The sequence below is a fragment of the Tenebrio molitor genome, chromosome 6, assembly GCF_963966145.1.
Source record: "Tenebrio molitor chromosome 6, icTenMoli1.1, whole genome shotgun sequence".
Taxonomy (NCBI): Eukaryota; Metazoa; Arthropoda; class Insecta; order Coleoptera; family Tenebrionidae; genus Tenebrio; species Tenebrio molitor.
The window spans coordinates 16836574-16857745 of record NC_091051.1 but is presented as its reverse complement, the minus strand read 5'-3'; the positions used below and the strand labels follow the sequence as shown (position 1 = coordinate 16857745).

The following is a 21172-nucleotide window of genomic DNA, read 5'->3' as shown; positions in this document are numbered from 1 at the left end:
CACGACGAAAAAAAAGAGGAAAACTCGAAGGGTAAATTGTATTCAAAAACTAAATTTAAAAAAAAAGGGGGAGAATCGAAAGTGAAGCCCGATATCGTTCTCGACGCTATTCATCTACGCCTCCCACGATCGGCGGGACCGTTCCCTCGGACCTCACCTCGTTTCCCAAAAAAAGCTAAATTCAAAATAGAAAAGGAAGTCGCGCGGCGGACGACGACACAAATATAATAAAGAAATAAAACAAACAGGAGCTCTTACAAAAGAAAAAACTGTTATCGCTCTGACCGGCCGGTTGCAGGCGATAACTCGAATCCGAACAAAAAAAAAACGTTCTGCCTGAAACGACGCACTGGCTTCGCGAAAACTAAAAATTTTTTCTATCACCCTGGCCTTGATCGTCACGGGGCGGTCGACGTCTCTGGAGACCTGACCTGGACGTTCCTCGGGCCCACGGTGGACGACGAAATCCAGGCGTGGAATTTGACTCCGCACTCCGGCGTTCGGTTCTCCGCGAACCTTCCGTCGGGGATCCGTAAATCCGCTCCTCGACGTCTGGGTTTAGCCTTCCTGGACTCTTCTTCCAGCCTCACCCTCTTCGGACCCTCGACGTCTCCACACCCTTTTCTCGCCGTTTCAGCCCCTTTCACAGTCCCGCACGATCTCACGTCACTGACCAAAGACCAAAAGCCCCTCCTCGCACTCGCTCCTGTCTTTTATAGTTTCGCCCCTCTCAATTCGGGTTATTATTATTTTTGGCGGAAAACGTCGTGCGCACGATGATCGAATCATTGACAAACCTTGCATTTTTTTAAAATGTAACAATAGTTTACATTTTTATGCTTCAAAATATGAAACTTCACAATAGTTCACCACCCTCACTGCTCATACGTTATATCCTGAATTTACAAATAAAATCTCAATTTGTTAAAATAGAATTTATTCACATCTTCAGTCTGGTTTTTAACAGTAAGAACTTACGTAACTCACTGAAGTTTCAGTTGAATTCTCTGTTGGAAGACTGATTGGGCGCCAGTACCACCAATTGTACCACACTATAAAACAAGAAACGTCAAAAATTGTTAGGTGTTAGTAGTCACAAAGATTCTTACAAACATATGATGGTTTTAGAATAACAGATACAGTCCTACAAATGTTGCCACACTCTTTGGAAGGTTTTAATATTATGGTGCGTTCACCAGAACCCTGTATAACAATCACATAGCTGCATTCAGGATTGGGTAACGTGTATGGACTAGCTTTTGGTCCATCTATCATTACATAACGTTCTATACTCTGACCTGACCATTCTGATATTATGTAAGGTCTGGGAAATAAGGATCTAATGAGTCTTCCAGGGGACATTTTGTTGATTCTCCAGGAAACATGTGTGGAAGACTTTACCCCATTATCAAATAATTCTTCCAAGCTATTAACTGAAGAATTATTAGATTTAATATTGTTGGCCTCTGCATCAAAAGTATGTTTATTTTCTGTGTACAATTTTTGCAAGGTTTCCAATAAAACCTCTTTTTGAACTGTCTACAAAAGTATGCATGAGCTGTGGATTATTTTAGATTTCTGAATTACTTTGACTATGTATGGCGCTCCTGTTTGATATAAACTATGATTATCAAATCCTGTTAGGTCCATGACTGAGTGTACGTTTTCGCAGGGCCAGCACTCCATATCGGCTACATAAAAAAATGGATTTTCCACCAAACAGCTTTCATCATATAATCCTAAAATTTGTCGCTTTATATAATAATTCTTGATCTAAAGGCTATTACCTGTTAATGATGGATATTGTTTAATTATTGGGACTGACAAGAACCGCAACACTTTTAATCCGGGATAAATCAGACCTTGCACATTTCTTAGTACTAAGCTGGAAGTTGGTTGATGTACATTTAATAAAATGTAAATACAAACGGACACTAATGTAAATATTAAAAATATCTTCACTATTGTAGAAAAATACTTTTGAGCGTTGGTTGCATTTTGCTTTGAGGTTGAGTCTTCTTGGTCGAGTATTCTAAAACATTCCTTAAATATTTTGGTAAGTTCTCTATCACTAAAATCTAGCTGATTGGCACATTTTCGTAGATTGTTCACATCGTTTTTGTACTGTTGCAAAAGCTCAAGTTTTGACATTTTACATAACCTCAAAGTATATTGACGACATTACATTCGTCGTCTTCGTCCATGAAAAATATTTAAACTTGGTTCGTTGAAACTACACCACTTAAATTGATATTTCTAAAAAAAATCGATTGTTTTGATTATATTTTTTGTGCTTTCGGTACCATATTTTTTTTTTATCTTTATATACAGAGTGTGCCACTTTGCCACTTACCTTCCATTTTTTTTTTGTTCATCAAAAATTCGAACAAGAATAAGGAATGTGCAAGAAAAGTGAATTGGAATTAAGAATATAAATAATAAGATTTTTTTTTAATCAACTGTTTTACAAGACTTAACATTTAAAATTTGGAAATCCTTGGCGATTGCTCCGTCTTACATTTTTGATTTGAGTGATGATACGTTTTAAGAGAAACGCAAATGTCCACAAGGACACATTAAAAACGTACACCCAATAAGCGTAGGACAGTAAGACAGTATAAACGTCCACATTTAAAAAATAAATAACTAAATAAACTAATATCACAACGTATCCAGTGGTAATTTCGAGTGCATCTTCTAATTTCTTCCAATTCGTTTTTCCAAAAAAATCTTCATAGGCTACGTTTTCCGCGTAACTCACAATTCCGTGCCCAAAACCGAAAGTCAGTGAGAATAATGTGAAATTATCGTAGCTAAATTTGTGGGCAATATCTAGAATTAGAACAGTTAGAACAAATCCTACACTGTTATAATAAACCTACATAAGCTTAAACCGGATAGAGACAGTCCTGTGAGAAATAAAATTTTCATTTTAAGTATTGACCACTTAGCGTAAAGAGGATAAATAGTTACGAAAAAAACCCAAGTGAAGCCCATGGTAGTCAATATGAACGTGGCTTCTTTAGGTGTCATCGGATTACTTTCTTTGCTTTTCTTGTACAGAAAATACGGCACCGTTGCGAGTATAGTCGTCGAGAGAATTGTTGTGATACAGCTCGATATGATCGAAGGATAAAAAAAATGAATTTCACTTAGAACTCTGATAGGCGATCTGATAAAATGTTCCTTCATAAAGGTCTTGCATCTTCTTTTTTTCATGTTTAGTTCAAATTTGATACTCGAACTAATACTGAAACATCTCGTCTTCTTCGGGCATGGCTCTTCTTCAAACTCGTAAACATCCTCTTCTGGTTCTACAATCTCGGCGATTTCATCAGGTTGATACAAGTTGTTCACACTTAAATTGATATTTTTGGGAGAATTTTCGTTCAGTTCTTGCAACATAGCACTAATTCTGCTCAGTCTTTTACTGTTGATTTCATTAATGTCGTCGTCATCGATCTCGTTCTCTTCAGGTATATTAGGCAAGATCTTTACCCCGACGTTTTGATAATATATTTGGACATTGGTGGAAGGTTCAAAACCGACTGATTCAGGTTTATTCTCCGTTTCGTCCTCCTCTTCTTCTTCGTCTTCATCGTCGCTCGACGATGAAGGTTCAACGATGATGGGTGGTTTCGTGTTGAAGTCTACCATTTCAACTGACAATCTAAAAGAATAACCTGTCGTTAACTTTGTTTAACGACAATCACACCAACGGACCTGTCTACTGTTTGAAATTTGCTAAGAGGCATCTTGGGGTATTTTGTTGTTCTGATCAGAAGAGCGACCGGAATTATCATGAGGACGAGTCCAGCTAACACTAACTGTGATCGTGCTGTGCCGCACATTTCCGTTAAGAACCAAAATAAATGAGACATAAAAATTAAACAAATAGGTTTGCCTATTTGGTCCAAGAGGGTGAAGAGTCGTGGCCGGGTGCTGAACACCTCAGCAGTGGCAAATTTTAGGTGAACGTAAATAATGCTTGATAGTACACCTGAAATGTGAAGAATGAACGATATGAGAAGTCGCACGTGATGTTATACCTCCAAGAAATCCATATAAGATGATTTGAACTGCTGGTGTGTTGACTAACGACGCTGTGACAAGGTCAGCTGATAGAAGAATAACAGTGATGATAATATTACGTTTGTGTACTTTGTGTTGGACGTTGTTTAAATGTTTGCAGTAAGACTTTGTCCATGGGCCTGGAAATATATACAACGGATAAAATGATGCTGAAGCATTGATTAAACTGACTTGTGATTTTGGAGGCGGCTACGAAGAGGATGGCTGTCCATAATCCAGTGTTAGGATCATAGTGCTCTTTTAAAACGAACTGTATTAAAAAAACCCCATAGCAAACTATCAATAGAGATAAGAGGAACTGAAAAACAAAAGTAGGTACATGTAAATAGTAAAGGTAAAAGTGATGGGAATTTTTTGGTAAGTACAGCAAGGGCAAATAAACGATTATCTTATCACATGGTTACAAATGGATTATTTGGTTAGGAACTTACCTGTATTGTCCCAACCGCAATTATGTCTAAATATGGAGTTTTCTCGTCTCCCTCCGACTTGTCACTTGATTCGGAATTAAGTCGTCGCATCATCACAATTTAAATTTCTGATTTTCATGCATTGTAACAGTGAAAAGTTGTTCCGGCCTGCATGAGTTGATTGAGTGAAGACGTAATTTTGTCACTTTACAAAAGGAATGAATATTTCAAATGTACATTTACACACAGTTCTTATCTTATCGTAAAAATAAACTTAAATAATACAGTCAGCCGGTATGAATTGTCTCTATTTTCTGTATTAAACGGTATCGGTCTATCGTCCAATACGTATTACTTATCAGATTATTTTTGGGGCATTGTAAGACCGTTGCAGTTTTCAATCACATGAATTTGATCACATTAATCTAAGCGATTTATGAAGGATATGTCGGTTAAAAGGGGTTGGCCTTTTTGTAGGTATTACCAGAAAAATAATAATTGTACAGTTATGGGTTTTACCATCTCTCTTACAAGCTTAGATACGGGCCATGATAATAAAGCATATATTGATAAGGAATTTCAAGTTACTGACTATCGATGGAAATGTAGGTACATCATTTATAGTGTGTGCAGCCGAGAGCTACTAAATCTAAGCGACAAATTGGTATCAAATCTATCTATCTAGTATCTATCTATACCGTCCACGTTGTTTTGGCATGATTTGGGGGCGATGATTAATTTTTTAACGTTGGACACACTGTTTGATTTCCGTCACTAAATTGCCTAACATGCGTCCCTATTACAATGAACATGTAACATATTGAACATGTTGCTGAATTTCCCGCGATGTCTGACTATTCTTCTATTGCAAACTAGTAAAATTGACAACAATGCACTAGACATTGATGCTATTTATAACCTCAAACTGAGAAAAACATAACCTAATTCAACAGACAGCTTTACTATCAAAATAAATGTAAAATTTCCATCCATGGCCTCCCATTATGCCAAAACAACAACAAAAACAAAAATTTTTTTAGTTGTAGAAGATATTTATGTAGTTAGCAAATTTTTGACAACCTCAAAAGAGTAAGTAAGTACCTAGGTATGTTTTTGTATGTACACTTCTGTGCAATAAAATTAAGCACAAATCTTATGACTAATTTTCACAGTATTTTGGTTGTATAATGCGGATCTCTGGTAATTGATAAAATATTTGAAAACATTTTTGATTTCTTGTCTAAATGGCGCGCCATTTTGACATTACTAAAAAAAAGATAAATATTTTTGTTGCTAGGAATTTCATTATGTCCCGGTTAAACTATAAAATATTTGCTGTGCTTAATTTTATTGCACAGAAATGTACATATCTGACTTATATCGGTTAAATTTGAAACGTCAAAATTTAATGGGGTAAATATCTGTGTCAAAATTTAATCGCTTCTTTATAAAATCTATTTGTTCATAATAATTCAGGAAATAATCATTCCGAATACCCTGCGTGCATGAAAATAATCTGATTAAATGTTGACGTTTTTTGTCGCAAGGTTTTGCTTAAAGAAATATTTCTCGAAAATTTTCCACCAAAAATCCCTCGTGCTACGCACGTGGGATTTTGTTACTCGACATATTTCTAAGCAAAACATTTTGACAAAACGTCAAAATTTAATCGGTTATTTTCATGCACTTGGGATATTATTGTTGACTAATTTGTTACAATCGAAAGAAGTTTTAGCCAATAGAAGGGAAGTTGTGCCTTAATACCTAGTTATTACTATGTTATTCTCCAATGTTGTTTCCTCACCGGCCTATCTCTCACAGCATTCTCTAAATTCTAAAATGAAATGTTGAAGAGTTGATTGTGAACGCACTACGGATTACGGATCACGGATCAGCTGTTTAAAACTTACGTTTTTACACGAGTGGTACGTTCACAATCGACTCTTTAACGCTCACTTTTAGGATAAATTTAAATGAACGCACTATAGTTTAAAAACATTTTTTTTTTCTGTTAACTGTGAAATTATGAATTTGTAAATTATTTAAATTATTTCGTCAAACTGCATATTTAAAGGTTTAGCCTTTGAAACCTTAGGCCCTTGGTGCAAAGAAACAATAGATTTCATTAATGTCATCGGAGACCGACTTATCGTGGAATCAGGGGATTCAAAATCTAAGAAATTCCCTTTTGAGAGGATTTCCCTTGCCATCCAACGTGTACGGTGGAAACGCTGCAAGCATTCGGGGCACTTTTCCAAATGACGCATTATTATCGGAAATTTTCGCATTGTAAATTAAAAATGTTATGTAATCATTAAATAAATAGGTTTTTTATTTGTAAATCTCGTAAAGACACCCATTTTGCATTTTTCTTTGATTTCATAACTTTGGATCATAATTTAAGTCGAATAAACTTTTTACAGTTTAATTTGGGGGTAATAACGGTATCTGGAGATTTAGAAACCTTATCAATTATCATAATATACAACAAAGTCTAAAGGATGTCTGTAGACGTACGTAATAAATCTTGTTAAATCTAACAGCTAAAGTCAAATTACAAAATTAAAAACCTTGATAAGAAATACCTTAGTACAATAGTCTTGATTAATACAATCTCTTGGAGAAATTGTTTGTTATTAATTTTAATATTAATACATTTACGGTTGGTAGGAATCTAAATTAATTTTTTAATTAAGATAAAATTTAAATTAACTTTGTAGAGTATGTGGCGCTGAATTATGAATGTTCAAGCATTAAAAGTAAGTGGGGGTATAGCTCAGTGGTAGAGCATTCGACTGCAGATCGAGAGGTCCCCGGTTCAAACCCGGGTGCCCCCTCTCCTCTTTTTATTTTTTTTTTATACATTTTTTTAAAATGCAATTTATTTTTGTTCATATTAGGATTTTGATAACATTTTCAGCAATGAAATCTCAGTACGGTATAGTCTGTTTCTGTTTGATATTTAAAAAAACGAAATAAATGACTTTCAAGAAAAAAACATGCACTTTTTTATTTCTTTAGCATCAGAGACATCAGTAGTACAGAGTCTTATGTAATTCGATGGTAATTACGTAATTGGCAATTCTGAAGGACGAAGTGAATCGTACTTTGTTATTTTTTACTCCTCGTTCTTCGTTGTAGACCAGAAGGAACTATGAAGGGACTACAATGGACCAATAAGGGTTGAAAAAAATATGAAGCAAAATAAGAAATCAAGTTGTAGTGCAGCTAAATTTACACATGCGTCAATTTAGTTGTTTTAAGGCAATGGCGCAGGAAAGACGGGACAAAAGTGACAAATTTTTTTATTATTATTTGTTACAACTTAATAATTCTTAAAAAAAAGAAACACAAAAAATTATAAAAGATGTTCGAAATTCCTCCCATTTTGTAATAAACAAGTTCTTACACGTCTAATGAAGGAATTCCTTACTGACTGAAAAATTTCAGGATTATTTCGTAGGTATAGTATCCGTGGTGATTTGAATTCTGTTCCACAATTCGTTACATTAGCAGATTCTCGGTTGTAAACAAGCGATTGAATGTTCGCCCCAAAATAAAAATCTATTGGATTAAGATCCGGAGAGCGTGGAGGCCATCGAATTGGTCTATTTTTGCCGATCGAACGATGTTCGAACTCAGTATTCAAAAAAATGTACAACATCGTGATGAATGTGGGGTGGAGCTCCATCAAGCAAGCAAGAACTTCATTTAAATCATTTTCGAAGTCATTATGCAAAAACGTAAATAGCTATTTCCAGTTACATAATCGATTTGGGAGTAGGTATAAATGCGCCAACGACCTCGACGACGAAAAATACCAGTCCACGCAGTGGAAAATCTATGCTGATAATGCACTGATCTGTGCAGATGTGGATCTTCGATGTAGATTTCTTAAATTTAACCTACCATGCCGAGAAAAATTCGTTTCATCGATTTCCAATAAAAGTCAGATCTTGTGCCTTCATGTGTAAAATCCACTCACAAAAGTTAACTCTTCGCAGATAATCTTCGGGAAGCAAAGCTTCCACTCGGGTATAATGAAATGGATGCATATTTTCCTTTCTTAACACCCTTCACACTGTGATCGTTGACATTTGGATCTGTTAACTAATTCGTCGAATGCTGATTGCTGAGGGTCGGGTCGGCATTAGCAATATCTAAAATTGCTTCATCACGGTCGACAGCATCATCATCAATCAGTCTTGTATTTGCTGTATTTATTTTTAGCCCAACTTGACCAGTTTCCCGAGATCTTCTATCAGCAACGACAAAAGCGCTTCTATGTGGAACACATCTATTTGTAAATCTTCTCTTTATGCTGTCAAGCTGTTCCCCATGAAGTTCTTCGTATATCAAATACCTGTCAAAGTAAACAACAAGCAAACTGAAAATAAATGATAAATATTACTATTACTGAAAATTGAGATATTCAAAAAATACGTACAAATACTTAAAAAATGTTCGGTATCAACTAAAAAAACCTTTCAAATCTCTGGAATCGTCATCGATTGGGAGATTAAATAACAAAACAACATTTTAAAAACAGTACTTCAATTCTGGACCACAATCTATGAAGAAACATCAATAGATTATCACAAACATTGGTAGGTCATCGATAATATTAATCTTACATTCAGTTTATAATGAGTTTTCGTATCGGTCCTTAGTTTATTTTATCGATGACGTTATAGCTATTTATGCACGAAGGGCGTTACAACGATGATTACGCCCGGAGAACGATGAATCCAGCTCGAGGGCTTTAGCCCGAGAGATGGATATCGTTCGATGGGCGTAATCATTCGGTGACGCCGTGGTGCATACAAGATTTTATTTTTCACTATACGTGTTCTTAAAAAAAAAAAATTGTCATCTTTGCAATTATGAATTGATGATGGCGTTATGAATTCATTACGCCCGCTTATTCTTATTACGACCTGTTTTATTCCCCGGTTGTTATGGACGTGTTACGTATTTCGTATCCTAGGAGTTATCATGCAATTATACTAAAGTGAAAAGTAAAGATCAATACGTTTACGCTCTTTGGATTTGAAGCAGTGTTTTGGCTTATTTTGTTGATTTTAGACTCTCAATGACCATTCGGTCATTTTGGAACCATCACGAGTCACATAGTTAATAATTAATCAATTATTATTATTAACTAATTAATATACCGGGTGATTCAGTTTGGTATTCGCGGTCCTATATCTTTTTTGTTTTAAGAAAAAAGTATAGCAAACCATATATATTTGTAAATCGCTTGTGAAACTACAATAGATGATGTTGTCAAATCTTCTCTACGATGACATATGTCAAAGTTAAGACAGTCAACTTTTTTTTTAAATAGTACACTATACATTTCTTAGCCTATTCTTGTAAAGCTTTTTTTTCTACATTTGAATGTGTAAAAAAAGTTGACACTTACATCAGAAAAAAATCGAGAAAAATAATAAAATATGATTTAATTTATTCGAAAGCGTTATTTTCTAAAAAGAGCTTATTAGCTCTTACTAGCCAAACATTTGTAAATTCGCATTATGTTGGTTCCCTGCATGTCACTATTTACAAGACAACCACGTAGCCAAAAAATAAAATGATTTGAGCTTGTTTGTTTCACGCCTCGGGTGCGCCTCGGGCAGAAAACTGAGACTCGGACGAAATACCAAATCCATACTGAATTTACTATGCTAAATTCGCGTTATGTTGGTTCGCTGCATCTTACTATTTTAAGAATTACATAGCCAAAAAATAAAATTATTTGACAGTGAAATACCCGATCCATCCTGAATTTACTTTATTCGAATATTAGAATACACTTTACACTTATTCGAATTTTACATAGTCACCTATTCAAATATTCGAATAATTCGAATACGATTCCCAAGACTCATCATGTCGTTCATGCACTATCAAAATTCAGCTACATACATATTTTCATCGTGTATGCATTCAAAGCGGTATAGTCAGGAAGAAGTTAGGTTTCGAAGCCAGATGTTATATCATAGTTATTTATTTAAATGTAGGTTATAACATAGCTATTTATTTAAATGTAGGTACTGTTACGTTATAAATTACGTTCCCGAAACTGGGCGGCAACCCTGTTACCGGTTACAAATCCGGAATGTTCAGGGGTATAACGAACAAGTCGTGGCTTCGACTCGGTTTACAATACGAACCACGAGAAACGCCGACTGAAGCTGAAAAATTGGTGAGAACAGCCCGGAGTACGGGAAATGATACACAATCTTCCAACTAATCGTTTGTTCAGATGTCAAACAATGAAAATAATGATATAATGAAAAAGAAAAACAACGAAGCCTGACTAGCCTAATGGCGTGTACAAAATTGAATAACCCTAACTCCTCGGAGGGTCCTCCGGGTCCCAGATATTCAACGAACGAGTACCGGCGAAACAGTAAAAAAAATTTCCTTCTTTAGCGAAGGAGGAAGGCCGACTGATCCTACGTAACGTCGCTATTCGGCTACGCCGCCCGCATAAGCGGGGAGGTCCTCCAAGTCTTCCTTCGCTCCAAAAAAAAAAATTGAAGTTAAGATGTTTTTCTCCGGTACGGACCGGTGAAGAACCACGCGCAAAAAAATGTTCGGTGAGCGCGATACACAATTCCTGGCGAGGTCACTCACGGATTGATAATCGTTCGTGAATATAAAAACCCGACGGACTTGATAAGGAAATTTTTTCTTAAGTTAGTACAATTATTGAAATCACGCGCCTTATGACAAAACTGGAACTTTAACAGTCAAACATATTATAAATCCTAAACGCGATATACAAATTAAATGAAACTGATGGAAACTATTCACCCGTCGAAATAATGAGTTGACAATGGAAATTTGACAACAGTTAAATACAAACGCTCAATTAGTTCGACGGAGTGACAAATTATACAACCAAAACTTTGGGAACCCACGACCTGTGGAAAATGGGGTGTCACCACTGCTCCTCACTTGCTGGAGGGTAGATCCGGCACCTTCCGGTGAGTCCGGGGACGACCTGGACTGTCAGGACTCGACGAGATCCTGATCCGCAAAAGCGTTCGGTCTGGAACCTTCCGTAGTGAAGTCCGTGATCCGCTTGGCGATGTGGGCGGTGGTACTTAGACGAATCGTCTCCAACGGCCCTCGTGAACTCCACTACGTGGTCTCGTCGGCCCTGCAAATTCACTCGATCACTGTCCCCTTGACTCTCCCCAGGCACTCACAACACCACCGGCAAAAGGTCGTGAAAAAACCCCTCTTCCGTCTCTGGTTCCCCCGATTTATAGCTTCCACCCCCTCTGTGCGCAGATTTTTCGGCGGAAGTCCGAGTACGTTTCCGTCGCGATGGATTCTAGAACATTCTAGAAATATCGCGAAGATTTACAATCGCGTGGCGATTTAAATCGTAACAGTACGTTAATAATTGACGCTATTAATGTCAAAATTCAATTGTCTCCATGGCTAACTAGCTCTTTTTAGAAAATAACACTTTCGAATAAATTAAATCATATTTTTTTTTCTCGATTTTTTCTTATTGCAAGTGTCAACTTTTTTTACACATTCAACTGTAGAAAAAAAAGCTTTACAAGAATAGACTAAAAAATGTATAATGTACTATTTAAAAAAAAAAGTTGACTGTCTTAACTTGGACATATGTCATCGTAGAGAAGATTTGACAACGTCACCTATTGTAGTTTCATAAGCGATTTACAAATATATATGGTTTGCTATACTTTTTTCTTAAAATAAAAAAGATATAGGGGCGCGAATACCAATCTGAATCACCCGGTATATGTATTGCTATTTTCCAAATTTTTAATTCCTTTCGCCTTCGCTCATCTTTCAGCGTAAAAAAAACGTAATTAACAATTTTCCTTTAATTGTAGAAATGTTTGACAATACCAATCGGTTTATAAACAGCAAGCACCACTTGAGAACTAATTATGTTTTTAATGAATTAATCCAATGATCAATTCTACCGTGCGATCAACAGTTACTTAGATTTTTGTCAGATTTTTGTATCTATGCTAATTCAGGTAAGAAACGTTAAACAACTGTCACTATTAATCAAATTTTAACGCAAAAGTGGTTTTTACTTCAGAATATAAAAGATTCATTATTGAATCTTAAAACGTTCGTAATTGTGTTTTCAATAACGGAGAATGGAAATACAGCGCTGTTGCCTGTTTGATCGAGTTTCGGCAAAATTTTCCAAATTTAAATTGAAAGAGGTATATGCAACCAGCAATACTTCCATGCATCAGAGCATCTGAAAGTCTAGATTTGGAAATATGTCCAAAATCTCAAAGGCTCTTTTGATCTAAATAATTGTTGATCGGACGGAATTATTTTAAGCATTGTTCAAACCAATTTATCGATTTCGTAATCGTAATTCTTGTAGAATTTTGGACATTTTAAACGATATTTTTCTAATAGAGTTTGGAAAACTATCATACATATTTGAATACTAATTTGAGTTAGGAAAAATGAAATATTTCCTAACAAGTGCGGAAATAATATTTTAACACTAAAAGTTCAATTTTGATCGTTTCCTGAGATACGTACTGTCGCGAGCAAAAAATTCTGGTCGTCAATGTCATTTCAAAATTTGGTTAGTTTGTCACAAATTAATTTTTTTTCCCTGCCTGATTATGCCCACGTCAACAAAGTGTCAAAAAATTAAATAATAAATGTCAATTAATGTCATACAACATGATGATAGGTTATGATTTTACGATCGTTTTACAATGGAGCATTTTCCATTGCGTCAAAACATGATTTTGACGACCAGTTTTTTTTGCTCGCGACAGTAACTTGAAATCTGTCAAAGATAACCTCAAAATTTACAATTAATTGATGTTCTTTTAAGACTTTCCTTAAACTAACACGAAAAACGTTGTTCAATATTCGTGCGCTGTTACTTTTCAGGTATTCGGCCTGTCTTGCATATTCTTCAGTATCACAGGATTCACTATAGCAGATTAGCAGACATTTTAATAGAATTTCAGTAAATTTACTCGAGCGAACACCTTAAACGCCTTCACAAACTTTGTTTTTTTATGAACAAAATTGTTTCTCTAGCAATGAAAACAAAACAATTTTGATTCCACTTTTTAATTTATAAATCATTATAGAAAATTGAAAATATCCAAATTTAATTAATTTTTCCAAACTCCAGTAGAAAAAATCATGTGTGCAATACATTTTTTTCCGTACACGGCATGTTTGATCTCGGCTATCGCCTCGATAAAAAAGCCCACGTCTAATACGGAAAAAAACATTTCCTAACTTATTGCACAAATAGCTATTAGCGATGTTTTAACGAATTTGAAGTGCCCAATTTCCTCTATTTCAGAAGTAACACTACTACTGACATCAATATACCGGTATTCAAAATGCTGACTTAATTTTATTTGTCCATTTTCTCATTTGCAGTCATTATACCATCAACAAATCGTAATATTTTTTTAATTTCAACAGTTGCTTTCAGCTCATTATTAGCTTCTTCCATTTTCAACAAAGACCACGCTCCTGTTTATGACCGTTTAGTACCAGTCCGATGCCCTTTCTGAATTTAATTTCTTACAATCGATAGCAATAACTAAAATTCGTTACAGTTATAACTTGGTAATGAATATATGAAATGTAGTTTTACGGTTTTTGAGTTATCATAAAAAATTATAAATGTCATTTAGTTGCTTCTCTTGGAAAACTAGATGAATTTAATTAGCAAGTTATTGTTACTACTTTGCACACTAAACGAATTGAATTATACAATGGTGAGGGACGATTTTATGGTCTTTCTATCGTTATTTGAGGCATGTATAAATTGGTGCATTCTAAACGCTATTGTTTTGACATCCACTAGTTCGCGGAGAGACATCGAACCGTAGTTGCAGTTGGTTCGGGTAAAGTTTCGCAAAAATGAGACATTCCTTCATTTTGAAGAAAAATTTGGTAAGTTACTAGCACTATTCTGCTGCCTTTATTATTGTTTTCATAACATGTCACATCAAAATGTAAACAAAATTCCACACAATTTTTATTTTTAATAACATAACATTCAGTGTAGTCAATTTTTACCACCATTATTACTAAATACTTAAATGATGGCATAAATCATTTAAAACACACATAAATGTACAAATAGTTTTACTATACATAAATTATTTATGTTGTTTATTGGAAGAGTCCTCGCTGCAAAAATTATTGTTTAGCATTTTATTATTTATTGCATTAATAATAGTAGTTGACATTGTTAAGAAAAATATTTCGCACAGACGATAAACGTTAAACAATAGAAAACTAAGAACTGTAGATATGCAAAAGTGAAAAATGTGGGCATTTTTTATTATAACGAATAGAATAATTAAGCGTTTATTGACGTCGACGAGCGCAAAGCTCAGATTCAGGCCCCCTTAAGTCATCTAAATATAAACGACTCTTAAAACTTTTTAATTAATTTACTTCCGCATTTGTTGTTCATTTTCAAAAGCGAAGATAATTTTATTGCGGTATGCCATGTACGCGCAGATTATTTTAAAAGCGAGAACAAAAATTAACTTGCTTAATTACAACCCCACACACTTGTTAAAACCCACACTTGGGCAGTATTATCTGCTTGACTGATTTGCATCAAATTATACTCATTGTCCGAAATTAATGTGATCAAATTCAATGTACGTTATTTCTATTGGGCGAACGATGATAAAATGGTCTGCTGACTGAGACACCATCACAGCAAAAAATCCATGTTGACCATTTGTTGCAATTCATTAGGTAGGTTTTGACGGAAGAATCCAGTTATTCACGCCCCCAATTAATATTTCGTCCATTTGCAGTTTGCAAAAATTGCGGAATAGTGTGGCACGTTTCGTTTTCAAAGTTGAAACCCTGAGGGTGTATTTTAAGGGGAACGAGTGCGGATAGTCGAAAAATAACGGAATAAAAAATAATTGCTCCCCGAGGTAATATAACTGAAACACAAACACTAATTTATTGGCTGTTTTGATCTGAACACAATCAAATGATTATAACCAGAACAAAGAAGGGAGAATTTTCACAGCGATTCCCCTGTCGAACAGCTTTAATTTGATATGGGACGAAGAGCTCTGAGATTTCTGAGAGAGATGTTGGGATGTCGAATAGATTAATTAGATTTATTAAGCACGGTAGAAGTTCATGTAAAACGAAAACATGCTCTGATGTGTGCTAAAAACGACATATGAGTCTACGGTCGATAATTAACACGGTTGAGTTAATAAATCTGTTAATTTTCCGGAAGATGAATCAGTCGCTCTCGTGTTGCAGCCTACGCCTTGTCATATTTTCACAACAAAATTAACAAACGCTTCATAGTATTGAAGTTTTATTTTATTTAGGACGTTGAAGTCCTAAAAATGATGATATTTGCCGTCTCATCTATATACAGGGTGTATCTGAAATACATATGTTAATTTTAACCAGTGAAAGAACTCGCCAATTTATTAACATTTTGCAAAATTCCCAAAAGTTTTCCAAGATTTTTTGCCCTTCAATTTTTAGTCTATTTTTTTTTTGTAACCATGAAAATTTTAATTATTTATTTTTTTCTATAACGTAACTTTTGTGACAAAGCTCAGGTTCTACAACAACAGAAAATTATCGCGTTTACCCATAGACGGATATACATTTTGATGGCTAATTTATTTCAAATTTTAAATCAATTTGTAATGCTTTTTCGTAAAAAATTCAAATAGAAAAGACGTTTCATTTAATCACCTCTCCTACGTGTTAAAATTAAAACACGCATTTTAAATACACCCTGTATATATATTCTATACAGGGTGATTCTGAAATAAGTTTGGAAAAAAAACAGTAATTGGTGATGATGAGAAGAAATCATAAACAAAAAATTTCTCTTATAAAAGTTTTTCGTTTTCGAGATACAAATGATTGAAAATTTAGCAACAATAATAATCAAAGGTAAAAGGTGCCCGTCAGTCACAAACTTTAATATTTACCTACGACATTACTCCTCTCGATTATTTTCATAGAAACATTTACAAAGCAGTGTGTTTGCACCTAGGACTTCATTGTGGAGTTGATGGATGGTTGCTAATGAAGTGAACAAATTCGGGCAAATTTTCCCTATTCATAGGCGCCGAAATTACAAGGATATAGGGTAATTTCCATCCTTTTGATTTCACCTCTAAAAGCCATTTACGCAGAATTATTTTGTGTCAACGATACTCCACATTTTTTTCCAAACTTATTTCAGAATCATCCTGTTATACCCAGATCTTATTATTTTTAAATGCCTTTTAAAATGAAATAATTTTTACCGAATTTTAAAATATTTCTGATGGTCAAATTAGCTTCAAAGTTTCTCAACTGTACCACCTCAGTTTGAGCCCAGGATTGCTTGGTGGCTGTTTTTGAACACCTATACATTAAGAATTTAGACATTTTAAAATGTAGTATTTTAAAATTTATTTAAAATTTAGTATTCTTCTTCGTTGCTAAATTGAATTATCAATTTTCATAGTAATTTCAGATAAGCTAAAATTAGCAACGCCATTGTTTTTCTTTGTTTTTGATTTCTCTTCAGAACAATCGTTGTTTACTGACGTAAAATCTAATTTGGAACATAATTATTGATTCAGCTGTAGCATTGTTACTAACGTGATCACAAGGTATACAATTTTTGATTCAAATTAGCGATGATTTATTTTTTGTTTTTAGATATTTCTAGTCATTGCAGTATGCTACGCTCAAGACGAATTTTTGAACTATCCGGCCACCACAAATCCTGAAGAAATAGAAAAAGTTTTCTCAAACATAGCTCCTGACAAGAATCTGGTTAAAGCTGCTTACGATTCTTACAACACAAAGAAATTTGTAACCATCTGCTGGATTGAAACAACAACTCTACATCTGTCTAAGACTGGTGGTCAAAATTATGGTTATGTACAGTTTGCGATTAGTTTGGAGTTAACTCCAAGTCCGTTTACTGTTATAGACAGTGCCGAAAATGCTTCTGTAGAACCTTATACATTGTACGATAAATACACTAAACAAGATCGAGTGCTCAATTTTAAAACAGTGAAAGAAACTGATGAACAAGAGATTAAAGTGAATCGGACTTACATTTGTAGATCAGATCAACACTACACCAAAACTGTAATTAAACTTCCTCAAAGCGATAAAGTTGTGGTTAAGTTGAAACCTGAAAATCTAGAATTGAGTAGTCTCAGTGTTTCTCCATTGTATACTGGGTCAACGCGTTTTCAAAAAGAAGGTAATATCAGCTCAACTACTTAAATTTTGAAAATTAAAAATTACAATTTTCTAGATACGTTCAAATATACTCGTACTAAGGAACCAAGCGAATCTCATGGGACGTTTTCACAGATCAACATCAACAGCAAAGTACCCTTAACTCCACAGCAAACTAGCTTAACTTGGGCAACAGGAGATTCTCACACATCTAGTTTACAATTGGGAAAACCAGCAACCGCAAATTTGCAAAATGTAAAAACTGAAACTGGTCATACAACATTAGGTTCAAATACGGGAACATTTCAAGAAACTGAATTAGCAAGCGCAGAAGCTACAAATGGACATGCTCACCAAGGTGAATTAGGAAAGACCTCAGCAGAAAGTGAATATTCCCAACAAATCACATCGGGGAATAAAGAATTTAGAACTGGGGAGCCTCAAGAAACTGAGTTAAGATCTGACACTTCGAAGTCTGAATATTCTGAAGAAATGAAAATGGGATCTGATGAATTACATAGTTCAGAGTTTTCGGTAGGAAATGGATCATCTAGAATTTTAGATTTTGCATCATCATCTGAATCAGGGGAAGGAGTTGTGAAAAGTGAAATTTCCCAGTCAATCACTACGGAGCAATCACAAACTAGAGGTGGGTTAAAAATAGACAGTTCTCAAGAAGGTGAGGGTGAATCTGAAGAATCTCAGACTGAAATTGTCCAAGAAAGTAAAAAGGAATCCGGTGAATTTCAAACTGGAAGTGAAATAAAATCAAGAGAACAACTAATCGAAGCGGGATTACATAAATCACAAAGTGAAGAATCTCAACAAGCTGAAGTGAACTCAGGAGAAGCGCTAACTGCAAGTACTCAACCCGTTTTTGCGAAATCAGAAACATCACAAATTGATAGTGTTCGACAAGCTGAAATAAGACCAGAAGAGTCACAAAGTGAAAGTTCTCAGTCAGTTAACATGAGATTGGGGGAATTACAAAGTAAAGTAGATTCAGACGAATCGCAGACGGAAAGTGTTCATCCAACTAGAAAGGAGTGGGGAGAATTACAGTATCAAAATGCCCAACCAAATAGTGTGATAGCGGGAGAATTGCAAAGTGGAGGTGCTCAGCAAATTGGAACTGGACCACAGAGTGAAATAGGCTCAGGCGAATCGCAGACAGAAAGGGTTCATTCAACTAGAACGGAATGGAGGGAATTACAACAACAAAGTACTCGACCAAATAGTGTAATAGGGGGAGAATTGCAAAGTGGAGGTGCTCAGCAAATTGTAACTAGACCACAGAGCGAATCGCAGACAGAAAGGGTTCATTCAACTAGAACGGAATGGAGGGAATTACAGCCACAAAGTACTCGACCAAGTAGTGTAATAGGGGGAGAATTGCAAAGTGGAGGTGCTCAGCAAATTGGAACTAGACCACAGAGCGAATCGCAGACAGAAAGGGTTCATTCAACTAGAACGGAATGGAGGGAATTGCAACCACAAAGTGCTCAATCAAATAGCGCAATAAGGGAAGATTTCACACAATATTCTGAACCAATCGAAATGGGATCAGTAGAATTTCAAAATGAAAATCTTCAACAAATTCTAATGGGTTCAGACGAGTCTCGAACTGCAGATATTCAACAGAGTGGAGACTTAAAAATTGGAGATGCTGAAAAAACTTTAGCAACGGATAATTCCTTTTCGACTACATTGGAAGACGAAATTCTAAACAGTGAAGATTCAATACCTATGGATTTCGGATCAGGAGAAATGAAAATGGAGTCACTCGAGAATGAGGAAGCAGGTTATCCACAATATGTACCAGAAATTGTAGCATCAGGAGAAGTTATTGCAGATTCCCAAAGTGACGGATCAGATAGCCAATTGCTAAAAGTGTTGACACCACAAAAATACATAGGAAAAAGTTCGGATGGTAGATATGACGGACCATTGAGCTTTTCGAGGTCTTACCCGTATAATTTTGAAAACATGGATTTAACTTCTGATTCAAATTTACTCGGTTTAGCAGCTACTCGAACTCCAGCATCTGCAAATTTACTAGGTTTAGCAGCAACTCGAACTCCAGCGCCTGTTGGAGCCGACTTAAACGCTGAGCGCTTTTACCCCGTGAAAATCGAAGAGCCAAATGTACCTTTCCGAGTACTAACAGATGCCTCACTAGGTTCGATAAATCAGCTGCAAATTCAAGATCAAGAGCAGCAGTACCAGTTTCAGCCCAAGGTTTCGGAATGTGGCAACGATGGAAAAGTGCTGGTGAAGATGAAAATGGACATCATGGACAAAGACGGAGAGATTGCGAATATGGAAAAGAACATCGAAGTCGATCTAAGTTCTTACGACACTGAGTCAAACGTTGCAGGTTTCGATAAACACCTGGCATTACTGATTCGCGATTATTATGGTGACCGTTTAATAAGACAATGCAAGAAAATCACAAAGCAAGTCTCATCTAGAAAATTAATGAATCCGTATTTGCGGTCATATCAAGATGTCCTTCAAAACGAAGATGAAGCGTTTTATCCAAAGAAGCAGTTCTTTTACCCACCATCAGAAGAACTGGGTAAATTCTACTTAGGTCCAGACAACAGATATTACATAGCACAACATAATTCAAATATTCCTGCATTTGAAAAAGCATCTTTGTTTCGAAAAATTTCCTCAGGAATACAAAATGCTTTTCGTTTCTTAACAAACAACTAGCTGAACTTGTTTTTTAATCTTTGTATCATTTATCTTATCTTAATAAAAAATGCACCTATAAATATGCACTTTATTCAAATGCACTTCCACAAGCGAACTCGCTTAATAAAGCAACATGAAGATTTTAATGATCTTACTGGTAAGTTAGTACATTAGAGTAGTACCACAATTGATTCTTTTTTCAAGTGCGTTTTGTGCGTGAGGGCACAAGACTACAATTGCACGACCACAGGAAGATTCCGCTACCAGGACCCGACTTGCCGCAACTACTACTTATGCATGCCATACAACGGCGCCTTCGTGAAGAGCAACTACTCTTGTCCTAGCACCATGATCTTCAACCCCACTACTCAAACATGTTCCAGTACTGCGGACGCCGTCTGTATCGACGACATTTGCGACAACCTCCCTCTGGTGCCTCTTTTTCCCAAAATACCGGACCCCAACGGACCCGACTGTCGCACGTACATCCAGTGCATGGGAGTTCTCAACCGCTATCCTGTGATAGGTACATGCCCCAGCGGTCTCCTCTTCGACCAGAACCTTAACCCTGAACCTGACTGCTGGTTGCAGGGAAACTGCTCATAATTACCTGTATAACCTTGCATGCTTCTTTATGCCAATAAAGCCGTGCCACTACCTTATCATTTATTTATTTAACCGTTTTCAATGTCATGTAAATAAACGAAACAATACAA

At 35.6% G+C, this 21172-nt stretch overlaps 4 protein-coding genes and 1 non-coding gene across 5 annotated transcripts; 3 read left to right on the top strand and 2 right to left on the bottom strand.

Annotated features, from left to right (window-relative positions):
* Positions 1–920: 920 nt before the first annotated feature.
* Positions 921–2295, bottom strand: LOC138132828 (uncharacterized). The gene is made up of 4 exons (XM_069050488.1): positions 1788–2295; positions 1588–1739; positions 1110–1539; positions 921–1052 (listed from the first exon to the last, which is right to left on the bottom strand). Exons 1-4 carry the CDS (start codon positions 2149–2151, stop codon positions 961–963), a joined length of 1038 nt encoding a protein of 345 aa, XP_068906589.1. The 5' UTR covers positions 2152–2295; the 3' UTR covers positions 921–960.
* Positions 2296–2432: 137 nt separating this feature from the next.
* On the bottom strand, positions 2433–4824 carry LOC138132827 (uncharacterized). Its single transcript, XM_069050487.1, has 6 exons — positions 4524–4824; positions 4264–4390; positions 4050–4211; positions 3724–4000; positions 2883–3670; positions 2433–2832 (listed from the first exon to the last, which is right to left on the bottom strand). Exons 1-6 carry the CDS (start codon positions 4614–4616, stop codon positions 2474–2476), a joined length of 1806 nt encoding a protein of 601 aa, XP_068906588.1. The 5' UTR covers positions 4617–4824; the 3' UTR covers positions 2433–2473.
* Positions 4825–7267: 2443 nt separating this feature from the next.
* TRNAC-GCA (transfer RNA cysteine (anticodon GCA)) lies at positions 7268–7339 on the top strand. Its single transcript has one exon. It is a non-coding gene; the product is annotated as a tRNA-Cys (tRNA).
* Positions 7340–13909: 6570 nt separating this feature from the next.
* On the top strand, positions 13910–20474 carry LOC138132441 (serine-rich adhesin for platelets-like). Its single transcript, XM_069049920.1, has 3 exons — positions 13910–14456; positions 17223–17778; positions 17833–20474. Exons 1-3 carry the CDS (start codon positions 14424–14426, stop codon positions 20472–20474), a joined length of 3231 nt encoding a protein of 1076 aa, XP_068906021.1. The 5' UTR covers positions 13910–14423.
* LOC138132443 (protein PIF-like) lies at positions 20474–21118 on the top strand. Its single transcript, XM_069049922.1, has 2 exons — positions 20474–20613; positions 20661–21118. The coding sequence occupies exons 1-2, from the start codon at positions 20590–20592 to the stop codon at positions 21060–21062; spliced, it is 426 nt and encodes a 141-aa protein (XP_068906023.1). The 5' UTR covers positions 20474–20589; the 3' UTR covers positions 21063–21118.
* The last annotated feature ends 54 nt before the right edge of the window (positions 21119–21172 follow it).